The sequence below is a fragment of the Engystomops pustulosus genome, chromosome 1 (assembly GCF_040894005.1).
Source record: "Engystomops pustulosus chromosome 1, aEngPut4.maternal, whole genome shotgun sequence".
Lineage (NCBI taxonomy): Eukaryota > Metazoa > Chordata > Amphibia > Anura > Leptodactylidae > Engystomops > Engystomops pustulosus.
Window position 1 is genome coordinate 197532898 of NC_092411.1, and position 12880 is coordinate 197545777.

The window sequence follows — 12880 nt, forward strand, 5'->3', positions numbered from 1 at the left end:
TGTGGGCTATTTTAAATTCTGTTAGCTTGGGTTATGTTTTAGACGTTTTGTTTTAGATGTTTTGAATAAGGCTTGAAAGCCAAAACCTGTAGGTCATTTGTTGCACTTTACAGATACATGTACAATTTTATGTGTTCAATAAAGAAGATTTTGCAGCTAAGTCTTTGTCTGCTGGTTTGTGCCGGGATCGTTGGAAACATTGGTTTGACATGCCAACAGCACCTGAGGTTCATTAAGACAGAAATGTTTGGAAGGGTGACCTAGCTTCACACTCGATGTGAAAATCTTTCACCACAGGAAAGAGTTAACTAATATTTAGCATTATGTTTATATCTGCTACATTAAAAAAAGCAGAACAGGTATTGGGAAAAACAGTGTTCTAGTGTAAAAGTTAAGCGTCCTGGGAATTGTGTTGACGCTATTATGATGATGATTCAATAATGTTCCACTTTCTCTTCTGTCATTGTAATAGGGGTGAGAAGTACAGAAGGTTTAAAAGAAACAGGAAGCAGTGTTTCCTCAGCTCATGAGTGACAAGTTACAACCTGTTTCCTCTTTATACAAAATGAAAACTGGCATGCAAACCTTGAGTTTAGTCAGAACAAGAACAGATGTCCTAAGTACAGTGGCAAAAGAGGGCTAAGAATCATATTTCTTGAAGATGTGGTTAATTTGGTTATTGACCTATCTTACTCTGCATATTGATAGTGGAAGTTCGAGAGGGGATTCATTGGATGTTACTGAGGTTACTGAGTACCCATGGGCAGAGTCTGAGGATACAAATGTGAAGAGGCTACTCTCTGAGATTGATGATAGAATGCCTAGGACTACTACCCAAGGCCACAACCTTGAGTATACTACTTTGTCTGGAGATGAATTTACAACTACGCCATATTCAACACCAACTCCTCCCATGCTATCTAATGCAAAGAGAAGAGAGTACAAACTATTTGACACAATTGTTAGGATGCCAATTAAAACTCAAACAACCAAGAAAATTGAACCTAAGAAATTTGATGAGGAACGCATTGGTACCACAGGAAAGACGACTACAAAAATTGAGGAAGTCCAAAAAGGACCAGAACCTTCTTCCAGAATCAATTACATCAATAAGAACAGCCAGAAGCCAGGATTCGAAACAGCTCGAGGAAAGTAAGAAACTTTATGCTAAATTTGATAAACACTTGACCAAATGAGATTTTTTTTTTCTTAAGAATTACGCAGCTATATTTCACAGAGAACTACATATACAATTCAACATATTTTTTCCAAATCCTTAGTAGGATTAAGCAGTAGGGTAGTAACTGTAAAGTGTAAACTACACAGTATTATTACTCTGAATAATAGTAACGTCACTGTTCACACATTAAGTGTTTTTCTCCTTGCATCTGTAAATGGGATATATCAGCCTGTAGTCTATTTCTAAGGAGCAATTGTAAATAACAGAGTAGGTTGTTCATTTGACAGTAATTGTATTTTGTTACGGTTATTAGACTCTTGCTGTTCTAGAAGCCTCTGTAAATATCACAGTGCCTTGTACATGTTACTTGGTAAATGGCAGCTTGTAGAAAGGCAGACATCACCTTTCTAAATACAGCGTTTGTAATGGCTCATCATTGGAATTAACATATTGCATTTCAAATATCATTGAACTGATATATCATTGGATGTTACCTGACAAATTTGAAATTAAGATTGGGGAAGATTTGTTAAGATTGTTGTAAGGTGAATGCATTTATAATGGGGGAGGATTGTTAACATTATTGCATTTACAAAGTGATGTTAAATGTGCTTGATTCATTATTGTTTTTCACACGTGAAATTGTGCATTGTTATAACTCTCAAAGCATGTTAAAATAGTATACTCCACATGTAGTAAGAACAGATTTCTCTTTCTTAGAGTGGTTTCACATTGGTGTTTTTTTCACATCACAGATTTTTCACTGAACCCATTTTGGCTTTTGAACACATACAGATTGGTTTTCTCTTCCTGGCTTCAGTGATTTTTCACTGATGCCTTAATGACCCATTCTTTTCAATGTGCTATTTCACACTTGAGTCTTTTTTCACTGATTTGTCTTCAGCCATTGGCCATATGCTGTGCACCCACTTAAGAGGTCTGTACTATTGAGATTATAATGAAGCCATTAATAATATGGATGCCGTAGCAACTTTTGTTGCAGTAGACATAATTAATTTTCTCCTCTGTCCAGGTCAGTATTTTCATACATGTTCCATGTGAGGTCTATGTTTACGACTGTGCATGCATCATAGGTTCTTTAACCCCTTAAGGACGGAGGGTTTTCCGGCTCATTTCTCGCTCTCCAACTTCAAAAATCCATAACTTTTTCATTTTTCCGTGTACAGACCTGTGTGAGGGCTTATTTTGTGCGTAACAAATTTTACTTTCCCGTAATGTTATTTATTTTAACATGCCGTGTACTGCGAAGCTGAAAAAAAATTCCAAATGTGGAAAAATTGAAAAAAAACCGCACGTGCGTCACGTTCTTGTGGGCTCAGTTTTTACGACTTTCACTCTTCGCTCCAAATAATACGCCTACTTTATTCTTTGGTTCGGTGCGATCGCGGTGATACCAAATTTATATAGGTTTTATTGTGTTTTAATACATTTTAAAAAATTAAACGAATGTGTACAAAAAAGAAAAAACATTTTTTGCCATCTTCTGACGCTAATAACTTTTTCATACTTTGGCGCACGGAGCTGGGGGAGGGGTCATTTTTTGCGAAATGAGGCGACGTTTTCATTGCTACCATTTTGAGGTCTGTGCGACATTTTGATCATTTTTTATTTCATTTTTTATGTTATGTAAAAAGGTGTAAAAGTCGCATTTCGGACATTTGGGCGCCATTTCCCGCCTCGGAGGTCACCGCCGGCCGTAACCGTTTTTATATTTTGATAGATCGGGCATTTTGGGACGCGGTGATACCTAATATGTTTGTGATTTTTACTGTTTATTATGTTTTATATCCGTTCTAGGGAAAGGGGGGTGATTTGAACTTTTAATATTTTATTAATTTTTTTTATTTTTTAAACTTTTTTTTTTATTTTTTTTTTCACTATCTTTTAGACCATCTAGGGTACATTAACCCTAGATAGTCAGATCGCTCCTACCATATACTGCAATACTTCTGTATTGCAATATATGGCATTTTTGCAGCACATTCATTACAATGAGCCACTGGCTCATTGTAACGAATCTGCAGCTGCCAGATAGCCTCGTGTCAAAAGAAGACACGAGGCTACCATAGCAACCGATCGCCGCCCCCCGATGACGTTCGGGGGCGTGGCGATCGAAAAAAAGATGGCGGCGCCCACGCGCCGCCGTCTTTTAAACGCCGCCCGCGACTTTGCGGGCGGCGTTTAGAGGGTTAATAGCCGCGATCGGTGCAAGCACCGACCGCGGTTATTAGCGGTGGGGGTTTTGTGCAATATGCAAAAACCCCCACCTCTGTATGAAGAGGACTCAGCCCGTGAGCCCTCTTCATACAGCCCTTATACCTCTGCGCCGTAGAGCTACGGCGCAGAGCGTTAAGGGGTTAACCTATAGTATAAGGTGGTCAATCCTTTTGTTTGTTTTTAATATCAGGGTGGTACATCATGTCCATATGAACAATTAGGCAAGGTTGATGCTTGCTGGGACCTGTGGTCCTCCCACTTTTGATTTTAATTACTTACCTGTTTGCATGTGATTGTGTTTATCTTTTCTCACTTTGTATCGTCATAGCTTGCATCTATTGTTACGATGCTGATATATTGCAAAACAGAGTATACATTGTATTCAGTCTTGTATTCAGTCACTGGTGGTCACATGAGTATATATATGTTATGTCATCAGTGGGCGACGCCATTGGCTTGAGAAAGCGCCACTGAGCGCGAAATGGTCCCGTTGCCAAGGCTTGCTTCTCCCTGCATGTGATTTTACGCTTCTTCACCTGAATAAAGGACATTACACTTTTCTAACAAGTGGGTGAGTGCCGTTACTTTCTTCTACGTGTTGCTTTTTTCACTGAACAGTGAACTCAAAAAGCACAGGTTCTAAACTAATCACTGAAAAAACTTAAGTGTGAAAAAGCCCATTGAAAAGAATGGTTTTCTCCTCTTGGCATCAGTGATTTTTCACTGATGCCTTACTGAGCCAATCTGTATGTGTCCATAAGCCAGGACCTGAGCAGGGAAGCGACACATGCGGGATATCGGGCGCATGATCTTAGTGAATCATGGCAGAGTGCATTATCGTTGGATAATGCACTTTCAGGGGAACTTTGTCAGACAGGTAAGTAAATGTGTCCCATTAACTTTAAAAAAAGAATATTTTTATCTGCCAAAAGGTTTAGTTTAAAAGTGGAGATGAGCGAGCACTAAAATGCTCGGGTGCTCGTTATTCGAGACAAACTTTTCCCGATGCTCGAGTGCTCGTCTCGAATAACGAACCTCATTGAAGTCAATGGGAGACTCGAGCATTTTGCAAGGGAACCAAGGGTCTGCACAGGGAAGCTTGGCCAAACACCTGGAAACCTCAGAAAATGATGGAAACACCACGGAAATGGACAGGAAACAGCAGGGGCAGCATGCATGGATGCCTCTGAGGCTGCTTAATCGCACCATTACGCCAAAATTATGGGCAACAGCATGGTGATGACCGAGTGACCGAATGAGGCTAGATAGCATCTAAAACATCCAATAATTGACCCTGACACTATAGAAGATGGCATGCAGAGGCAGCAGCAGCAGCGGCAGGCTAGAGAGTGGCATGGCAACATACCCCAAATGGACTCAGGCTTCAAACCAATGGGTGGCAGAGAGGAACCAAAGGAGGTGAGCATGAAGCGCTGAAATGATTTCCTATGTGAACAAAAGGTTGACGGTATATTTAGTCGATAACACAGCATGGTGTGGCGACATAGTGACCAAGTTCCATAACGTATCTGGTGAAACACCCGAAAAATGAGCCTGACACAGCTTGTTTGATAAGGGGACGACATGTGGAGGCAGCAATGGAGACGACTTCCATGATTAAGAGTGACAGTATAGGGCATCCATATTGCGCTGCTATGATTGAAACTTCAGGTCTCCAGCAAGGTGGCGACAGATGCGCCGAGTTCCATTATGTATCTGGTGAAACACCAGAAAATTCTATCTGACACAGCTCGTTTGATAAGGGGATGATGTGCTGTTTATCCTCTCGCGCTCCAGCGTCTGGAGTATAGAGAGTTGAAAGTTGCGCATGGAGACATTGGTGGACACTGTGGAGGATCGTGGAGGCGAAATGGACAGGAAACAGCAGGGGAAGTATGCATGGATGCCTCTGAGGCTACTTAATCTTGGGATGGAGCTGGCGGTCCGCTGCCCGGCGAACTTTCGCCTGTCCAAGCCCCTGTCTCTCGGCTCCTCCCCACCCAAAATGGGCCTGGGGGCCAGAAGCGTTTACTGTGAAAAAATTATAATTTTCAAAGCAGGCGGGGTCGTTTGAATATTTCATCTAGGAATAATGGAATAGCATAGTGGTTCTATTTTTAATTGTTTTTTCGGAAATGGTTCCATGATTAAGAGCGACAGTATGGGGCATCCATATTGCGCTGCTATGATTGCAACTTCAGGTCTCCAGCATGGCGGCGACAGATGGGCCGAGTTCCATTATGTATCTGGTGAAACACCTGAAAATTCTGCCTGACACAGCTCGTTTGATAAGGGGATGATGTGCTGTATATCCTCTCGCACTCCAGAGTCTGGGGTATAGAGAGTTGAAAGTTGCGCATGGAGACATTGGTGGACGCTGTGGAGGATCGTGGAGGTGAAATGGACAGGAAACAGCAGGGGCAGTATGCATGGATGCCTCTGAGGCTGCCTAATCTTGGGATGGAGCTGGCGGTCCGCTGCCAGGCGAGCTTTCGCCTGTCCAAGCCCCTGTCTCTCGACTCCTCCCTACCCAAAATGGGCCTGGGGGCCAGAAGCGTTTACTTTGAAAAAATTATAATTTTCAAAGCAGGCGGGGGATACAACCAGCACTTCTAAGAACCTTTTGTATAAGATCAAGTGTAGTACTGTTCTTATAAGTATTGGCTTGGTTATGGCGGGTGAGGGGGGTGTAAACAGATGCGCAAGAAGCACTGAAATAATATCGTTAAATGATAAAAGTTTGCCAGTATATTTTGTGGATAACACAGCAGGGTGGCGACAAAGTTAACAAGTTTGATGTGGAAGCCATGAAAACAACCCAAAATTCTGCCTGCCACAGCTCGTTTGCTAAAGGGACGATGTATGGAGGCAGCTATATGGACGACGTGTGGAGACTGCTATAAAGACAATTAAATTTGCATAGTGCCTGTATGTGGCAGTCCAAAAAAGTTTTCAAACCAGAGTAGCAGGTAGATGGTCCTCCAGAAAAATTAAATAGATTGAGTTCCTGTATGTGGCACTCCCAAAAATTGTATAAAACAGTGGACTGGGTAGGTGGCCCTCCAGAAAAATTAAATACATAGAGTACTATAGCTAGAGCCAGTTGGCCCTGGCAAAAAATAGCCAGTTTCCTCTGCTATAGTGTACAAAGAGGAGGAAAAGGAGGAAAATGAGGAGGAGGAGTGTATACATTATTCAGGTTGAGCTTCCTTCAACTGGTGGAGAATGGAAATCCTGAGAAATCCAGGCTTTATTCATCTTGATATGCATCAGCCTGTCAGCGCTGTCAGTCGACAGGCGTGTACGCTTATCGGTGATGATGCCACCAGTTGCACTGAAAACCCGCTCAGACAACACGCCAGCGGCAGGGCAGGCAAGAACCTCCAAGGCGTACAGCGCCAGTTCGTGCCACATGCCCAGCTTTGAAACCCAGTAGTTGTAGGGAGCTGTGTGATCATTTAGGACGATGGTATGGTCAGCTACGTACTCCCTCACCATCTTTCTGTAAAGATCAGCCCTACTCTGCCGAGACTGGGGACAGGTGACAGTGTCTTGTTGGAGTGACATAAAACTGGCAAAGGCCTTGTAAAGCGTGCCCCTGCCAGTGCTGGACAGGCTGCCTGCTCGCCTACTCTCCCTCGCTACTTGTCCCGCAGAAGTACGCCCTCTTCCGCTAGCACTGTCAGAAGGGAAATACTGTTTCAGCTTGTGCACCAGGGCCTGCTGGTATTCATGCATTCTCACACTCCTTTCCACTCCAGGGATGAGAGTGGAAAGATTTTGCTTGTACCGTGGGTCCCGGAGAGTGAGTACCCAGTAATCAGTGCTGGAATAAATTCTTTGTACGCGAGGGTCATGGGATAGGCAGTCCCAACTCGCAAGAATTCACTCCCCTCACTGGCCTGACTGTCCATTTCCTCCTCCTCCAACTCCGCTTCTTCTGCCCATACACTCTGAACAGTGAAGGACTGAGCAATGCTCCCTTCTTCTGTCTCACCAACATTCTCCTCCTCTTCCTCCTCATCCTCCTCCACCTCCTCCAATATATGCGCTGAGAAACAGACCTGAGGGTGCTTTGGCTATCAACAAGGGAATCTTCTTCCCCCGTCTCTTGTGACGAGCGCAAAGCTTCTGACTTCATGCTGACTAGAGAGTTTTTCGACAGGCCAAGCAGCGGGGTGGTGAGGCTGATGATGGCGGCATCGCCACTGACCATCTGTGTTGACTCCTCAAAGTTACTAAGCACCTGACAGATATCAGACATCCACGTCCACTCCTCATTGTAGACTTGAGGAAGCTGACTGACCTGACTACCAGTTCTGGTGGAAGTTAACATCTGGCAGTCTACAATCGCTCTGCGCTGCTGGTAAACTCTGGATAACATGGTTAAAGTTGAATTCCACCTCATGGGCACATCTGTGCTGGACTTCCTGAAATGCGCACAGATGCGGCGCACCTTCGTGAGCAAATCAGACAGATTGGGGTATGTCTTGAGGAACCGCTGAACTATGAGATTTAACACATGGGCCAGACATGGCACATGTGTCAGAAAACCAAAGAAAAAGAAGCCCAATTTGGTACAGCAGTATATCACCGCAACTTCCAACCAATACACAAACTACAACCCAAAAGAGAGCCGGAAAAAAGCCATCAAAAATGAATAAAATTCACAATATATTTTATTAGAATGACAATACACAAATTACAAAGAACCACGTAGTAGGGACAGAAATGGGGGAAACAATTAGCCCCTGATGGAAATTGGGGCAACCATCGAAAACATAAGCTCCCTAAAGGAACCCCAGAACCTAGAGGTGAATAAAAAGTACTACAGACTACACAGTCTGATAAATAGTGGTAAATGATGCGAACGGGAGTATAACCAAGAAAATATATCCTCAATACAATCCTATTTGAGGTGGGGACCGGAGGTACCTTCCGGTCCCCACTATGCACATAATCAGTTAGTGCTTACCCGTAAGCATGGTGGTAGGTTCATCCACGGCGTCCAGTTGACGCGCCTGTGCGCGTGCGCCACGCTCTTGTGTGTGGAGGTGCGCGCTTCGGGCGTGTCTCCATGACATCGCCCCTCCGATCATGTGATATGGGTGGGCGTGTCGTGGTGACGTGCGATGCGGTGAACGCGCGACGTGGTGGGCGAGTCTAGAAGCTGGACGGCCGGTGGTGAGTATAAGACAGGGGATACGATACACACACTTCAACTCCTGACGAAGCATTAGCGAAACGCGCGTCGGGGTGTATGTTTATTGGCCTCCTAGGATCCCCCATTGAAACTACCACCATGCTTACGGGTAAGCACTAACTGATTATGTGCATACTGGGAGCCGGAAGTTATGTCCGGTCCCCACCTCACATAGGATTGCATTGAGGATATATTTTCTTGGTTATACTCCCGTTCACATCATTTACCACTATTTATCAGACTGTGTAGTCTGTAGTACTTTTTATTCACCTCTAGGTTCTGGGGTTCCTTTAGGGCGCTTATGTTTTCGATGGTTGCCCCAATTTCCATCAGGGGCTAATTGTCTCCCCCATTTCTGTCCCTACTACGCGGTTATTTGTAATTTTTGTATTGTCATTCTAATAAAATATATTGCGAATTTTATTCATTTTTTGATGGCTTATTTCCGGCTCTCTTTTGGGTTGTAGTTTATGGCACATGTGTCAGTCTGCCAAGAAGCAGAGCCGCCACCAGGTTACGACCGTTGTCACACACAACCATGCCTGGCTTCAGGTTCAGCGGTGCCAGCCACAGATCAGTCTGCGCCGTGATGCCCTGTAATAGCTCTTGGGCGTTGTGCCTTTTATCGCCTAGGCTCAGCAGTTTGAGCACCGCCTGCTGTGCCTAGAGCTACCGACTGATGGTGCCATGCCCACAGATGGTAATTCGGAGGAGGAGGTGGAGGAGGGGTGGGAGGAGGCATAGTAGGCCTGAGAGACCTGGACCAAGGTAGGCCCGGCAATCCTCGGCGTTGGGAGTATATGAGCAGCGCCAGGGTCAGACTCGGTCACAGCCTCCACCAAGTTAACCCAATGTGCCGTCAGCGATATATAGTGGCCCTGCCTGGCAGCACTCGTCCACGTGTCCGTGGTCAGGTGGACCTTGTCAGAAATGGCGTTGGTCAGGGCATGGATGATGTTGTCTGACACGTGCTGGTGCAGGGCTGGGACGGCACATCGGGAAAAGTAGTGGCGGCTGGGGACCGAATACCGAGGGGCGGCCGCTGCCATGAGGTTGCAAAAGGCCTCGGTCTCTACCAGCCTATAGGGCAGCATCTCCAGGCTAAGTAGTTTGGAGATGTGGACGTTGAGGGCTTGGACGTGTGGGTGGGTTGCACTGTACTTCCTCTTGCGCTCCAGTGTCTGGGGTATGGAGAGCTTAACGCTGCGCATGGAGACATTGGTGGATGCTGTGGAGGATCGTGGAGGCGAAGGTGTGGTTTTCGCACGGGAGGTGTTTGGGCTGGGGTCCTGAGCAGGGGGCTGACTAGCAGAGGCAGCAGATGACACAGGGGAAGGAGCAGTGGTATGCCCGGCCGGAGGTGAATGGTCTTGGTTCCATTGAGTGGGGTGTTTAGCATTCATATGCCTGCGCATACTGGTGGTGGTTAAGCTGGTAGTGGTGGAACCCCTGCTGATCCTGGTGTGGCACAGGTTGCACACCACAGTCCATCGGTCATCCGGTGTTTCTTTAAAGAACCTCCAGACTTCTGAAAATCTAGCCCTCGCCATGGGAGCTTCACTACGTGAAACATTTGGCACTGATGCACCAGCTCTGGCCCTGCCTCTCCGTCTGGCCCCACCACTGCCTCTTCCAACCTGTTCTCGTCGAGGACTCGCCTCCGTCTCAGAAGCACTGTGTTCACCCGGCCTATCAACACAGCTTGGGGCTGTCACCTCATCATCCTCCGATCCCTCAGTCTGCTCCCCCCTCGGACTTCCTGCCCTGACAACAACTTCACCACTGTCTGACAACCGTGTCTCCTCATCGTCCGACACCCCTGTACACACTTCTTCCACTACGTCAACAATGTCATCATCACCCACAGACTGCGACCGGTGGAAAACCTGGGCATCGGAAAAGAGCTCAGCAGCAACCGGACAAGTGGTTTGTGACTCTGGGAAGGCTTCAGAAAACAGTTCCTCAGAGTATGCCGGTTCAAATGCCAAATTTTCCTGGGAGGGGGCAGACTGGGGGGAAGGAGGCTGAGGTGGAGGAGCTGGAGGAGTGCCGATTTCGGTGACATGGGTGGACTGCATGGAAGACTGACTGGTGGACAAATGGCTAGAAGCAATGTCCGCAATCCACGACATCACCTGTTCGCACTTTTCTGGCCTCAGCAGTGCTCTACCACGAGTCCCAGTGACTTGAGACATGAACCTAGGGAGTGTAGCTCTGCGGCGTTCCCCTGCTCCCTTATAAGCAGGTGGTGTCTCACCCCGGTCAGGATCATGGCCTCTGACACCTGCAGTAGTTGGACGCCCATTGTCCCACTTAGGTGTTTGAGATGGATATGTGTGTCACTAAGAGCTAAACAGAACGTTCGCAAGTCTCCCTGCAAATTCGTCACAATATGGTACTAGCTGCGCTACTAGTGCCAGCAAGGCCAGCCACAAGCAAATCAACAAAATATATATATAACGCTATTGTAGCCCTAAGAAAGCCGGTTGCGTTCTTGTATGCCTAGTTTCTAACCTACACTGACAGCACACAACTGGATTTTAAGTCACTTTAAGTTTTGAAAATAAAAAAAAAATCGTCAGACTGTGCCTAATTCAATCAAACCCCTAATAAATTGTCCCACTTAGGTGTTTGAGATGGATATGTGTGTCACTAAGAGCTAAATAGAACGTTCCCAAGTCTCCCTGCAAATTCCTCACAATATGGTACTATCTGCACTACTAGTGCCAGCAAGCCCAGCCACAAGCAAACAAAAAAAATATATATAACGCTATTCTAACAGTAAGCTAATATAACACCCTAACGCTATCCCTGCAGCAGTAGCAGCTCTCTCCCTAACGGCATCCAGACAGAGAATAATGCGGAAGCGCAGGCAGGGGCTAGTCTATTCCAGGGTCACCTGATCAGGCCAGCCAACCACTGCTATCGACGTGTAAGGGTACCACGTCATGCTGGGTGGAGTGCAGAGTCTCCTGGCTTGTGATTGGCTCTGTTTCTGGCCGCCAAAAAGCAAAACGGCGGGAGATGCCATTTTCTCGAGCTGGCAAAGTATTCATCCGAGCAACGAGCAGTTACGAGTACGCTAATGCTCGAACGAGCATCAAGCTCGGACGAGTGTGTTCGCTCATCTCTATTTAAAAGCATTAGGTCATTTTGGTGGTCAGAAATATATATAGAACTGTGAGAATGTTTTTGTGTGGAGAATTTTCACTACTCACATCCAAGGAAGCCTTTCTAATTTAAAGTATCATTCCTGTTATAGTCTTGAAAGCTTTCTGTTGGTCTGTTGGTTTTATTTTAGCTAGCCTTTTAAAGTAATCACACAAGTTAGACTGTCGTTGTATCTGTTATAGAGATCTATATGTTCCGAAGTACAAGTGCATCATTTCAGCATGACTTACCTATAACCGCAAAAGCTGCACTTTCGCTTTTTCACCTTGATGAGGCATCTGTGTATGGAATATAAATTGCCATATCAATGGAGTTATCTCTGCAAGTAGCAGCAAAATTGCAATTGTATTGTATTTCTGTATGTGTACCTAGCTTTTAGGCTAATCATCTTTTCATGAAAAATGTCCCTTGTGTGTACAGTGCCTGTAATAAAAAGTGTGCAATTATCTTATGTTGTCATGTTTACAGATCTGATAAGGTTCTTCTTGATTGGCTGTCTGGAAGACATAGTAATGGTACATTAACATTTTCTAAGGGAAAAAGATGCTTTTAAGATTCAGCCCACGGTGTGTACAAAGCAGGTGGAAAGCCCCTTTTTGGGAACAGTTTGCATAAAACTTGCTATGTTTTTAGGTCAGGGGAAGACAAATTATTCTAAATTTGCTGTGAGAGACACTCTCAGCAAATTTGTAACTGTGGCTAAACATGACTGCATTTCTTTAAAGGCGTTTGGGAAAAACTGTCCATAAAAATTAAGGTTTTGCTCTCATCTGCAGACAGATGGTTACATTTGTCCCCTTCTTTAAGGCCCTTCAGTAATTAGGAATCAAAGTTTTGCCATTGGAATGCAGGTAAGCTTATTTTGCTAGTTTTCTTTCTCTTAAAGCAAAAGTTCTGCTTCCTATGCGGTCAGTGTGCCGCAATAAATAAGACGCTTATCTATTTTATTTCCATCTCGACCCACCAGCAATCCTGTCTCCAAAGAAGGTCTAATTTAGACCGAAACGTAAAAAAAAATAGATGTGGATTGACAATTGGTGATGCTATAGTAAAGAATATTCGCAATTGAACTTCTACTAAGTGCTGAG

At 45.0% G+C, this 12880-nt stretch overlaps 1 protein-coding gene across 1 annotated transcript in view; it reads left to right on the forward strand.

The window, feature by feature from the left end:
- The first annotated feature begins 584 nt into the window (after positions 1-584).
- Positions 585-12880, forward strand: part of MMRN1 (multimerin 1) — a 64225-nt gene continuing 51929 nt past the window's right edge. Inside the window, exon 1 of the mRNA XM_072117753.1 lies at positions 585-1152. Coding sequence (XP_071973854.1) covers positions 662-1152 — 491 coding nt within the window. The 5' untranslated portion in view covers positions 585-661. The remainder of the gene's footprint in view (positions 1153-12880) is intronic.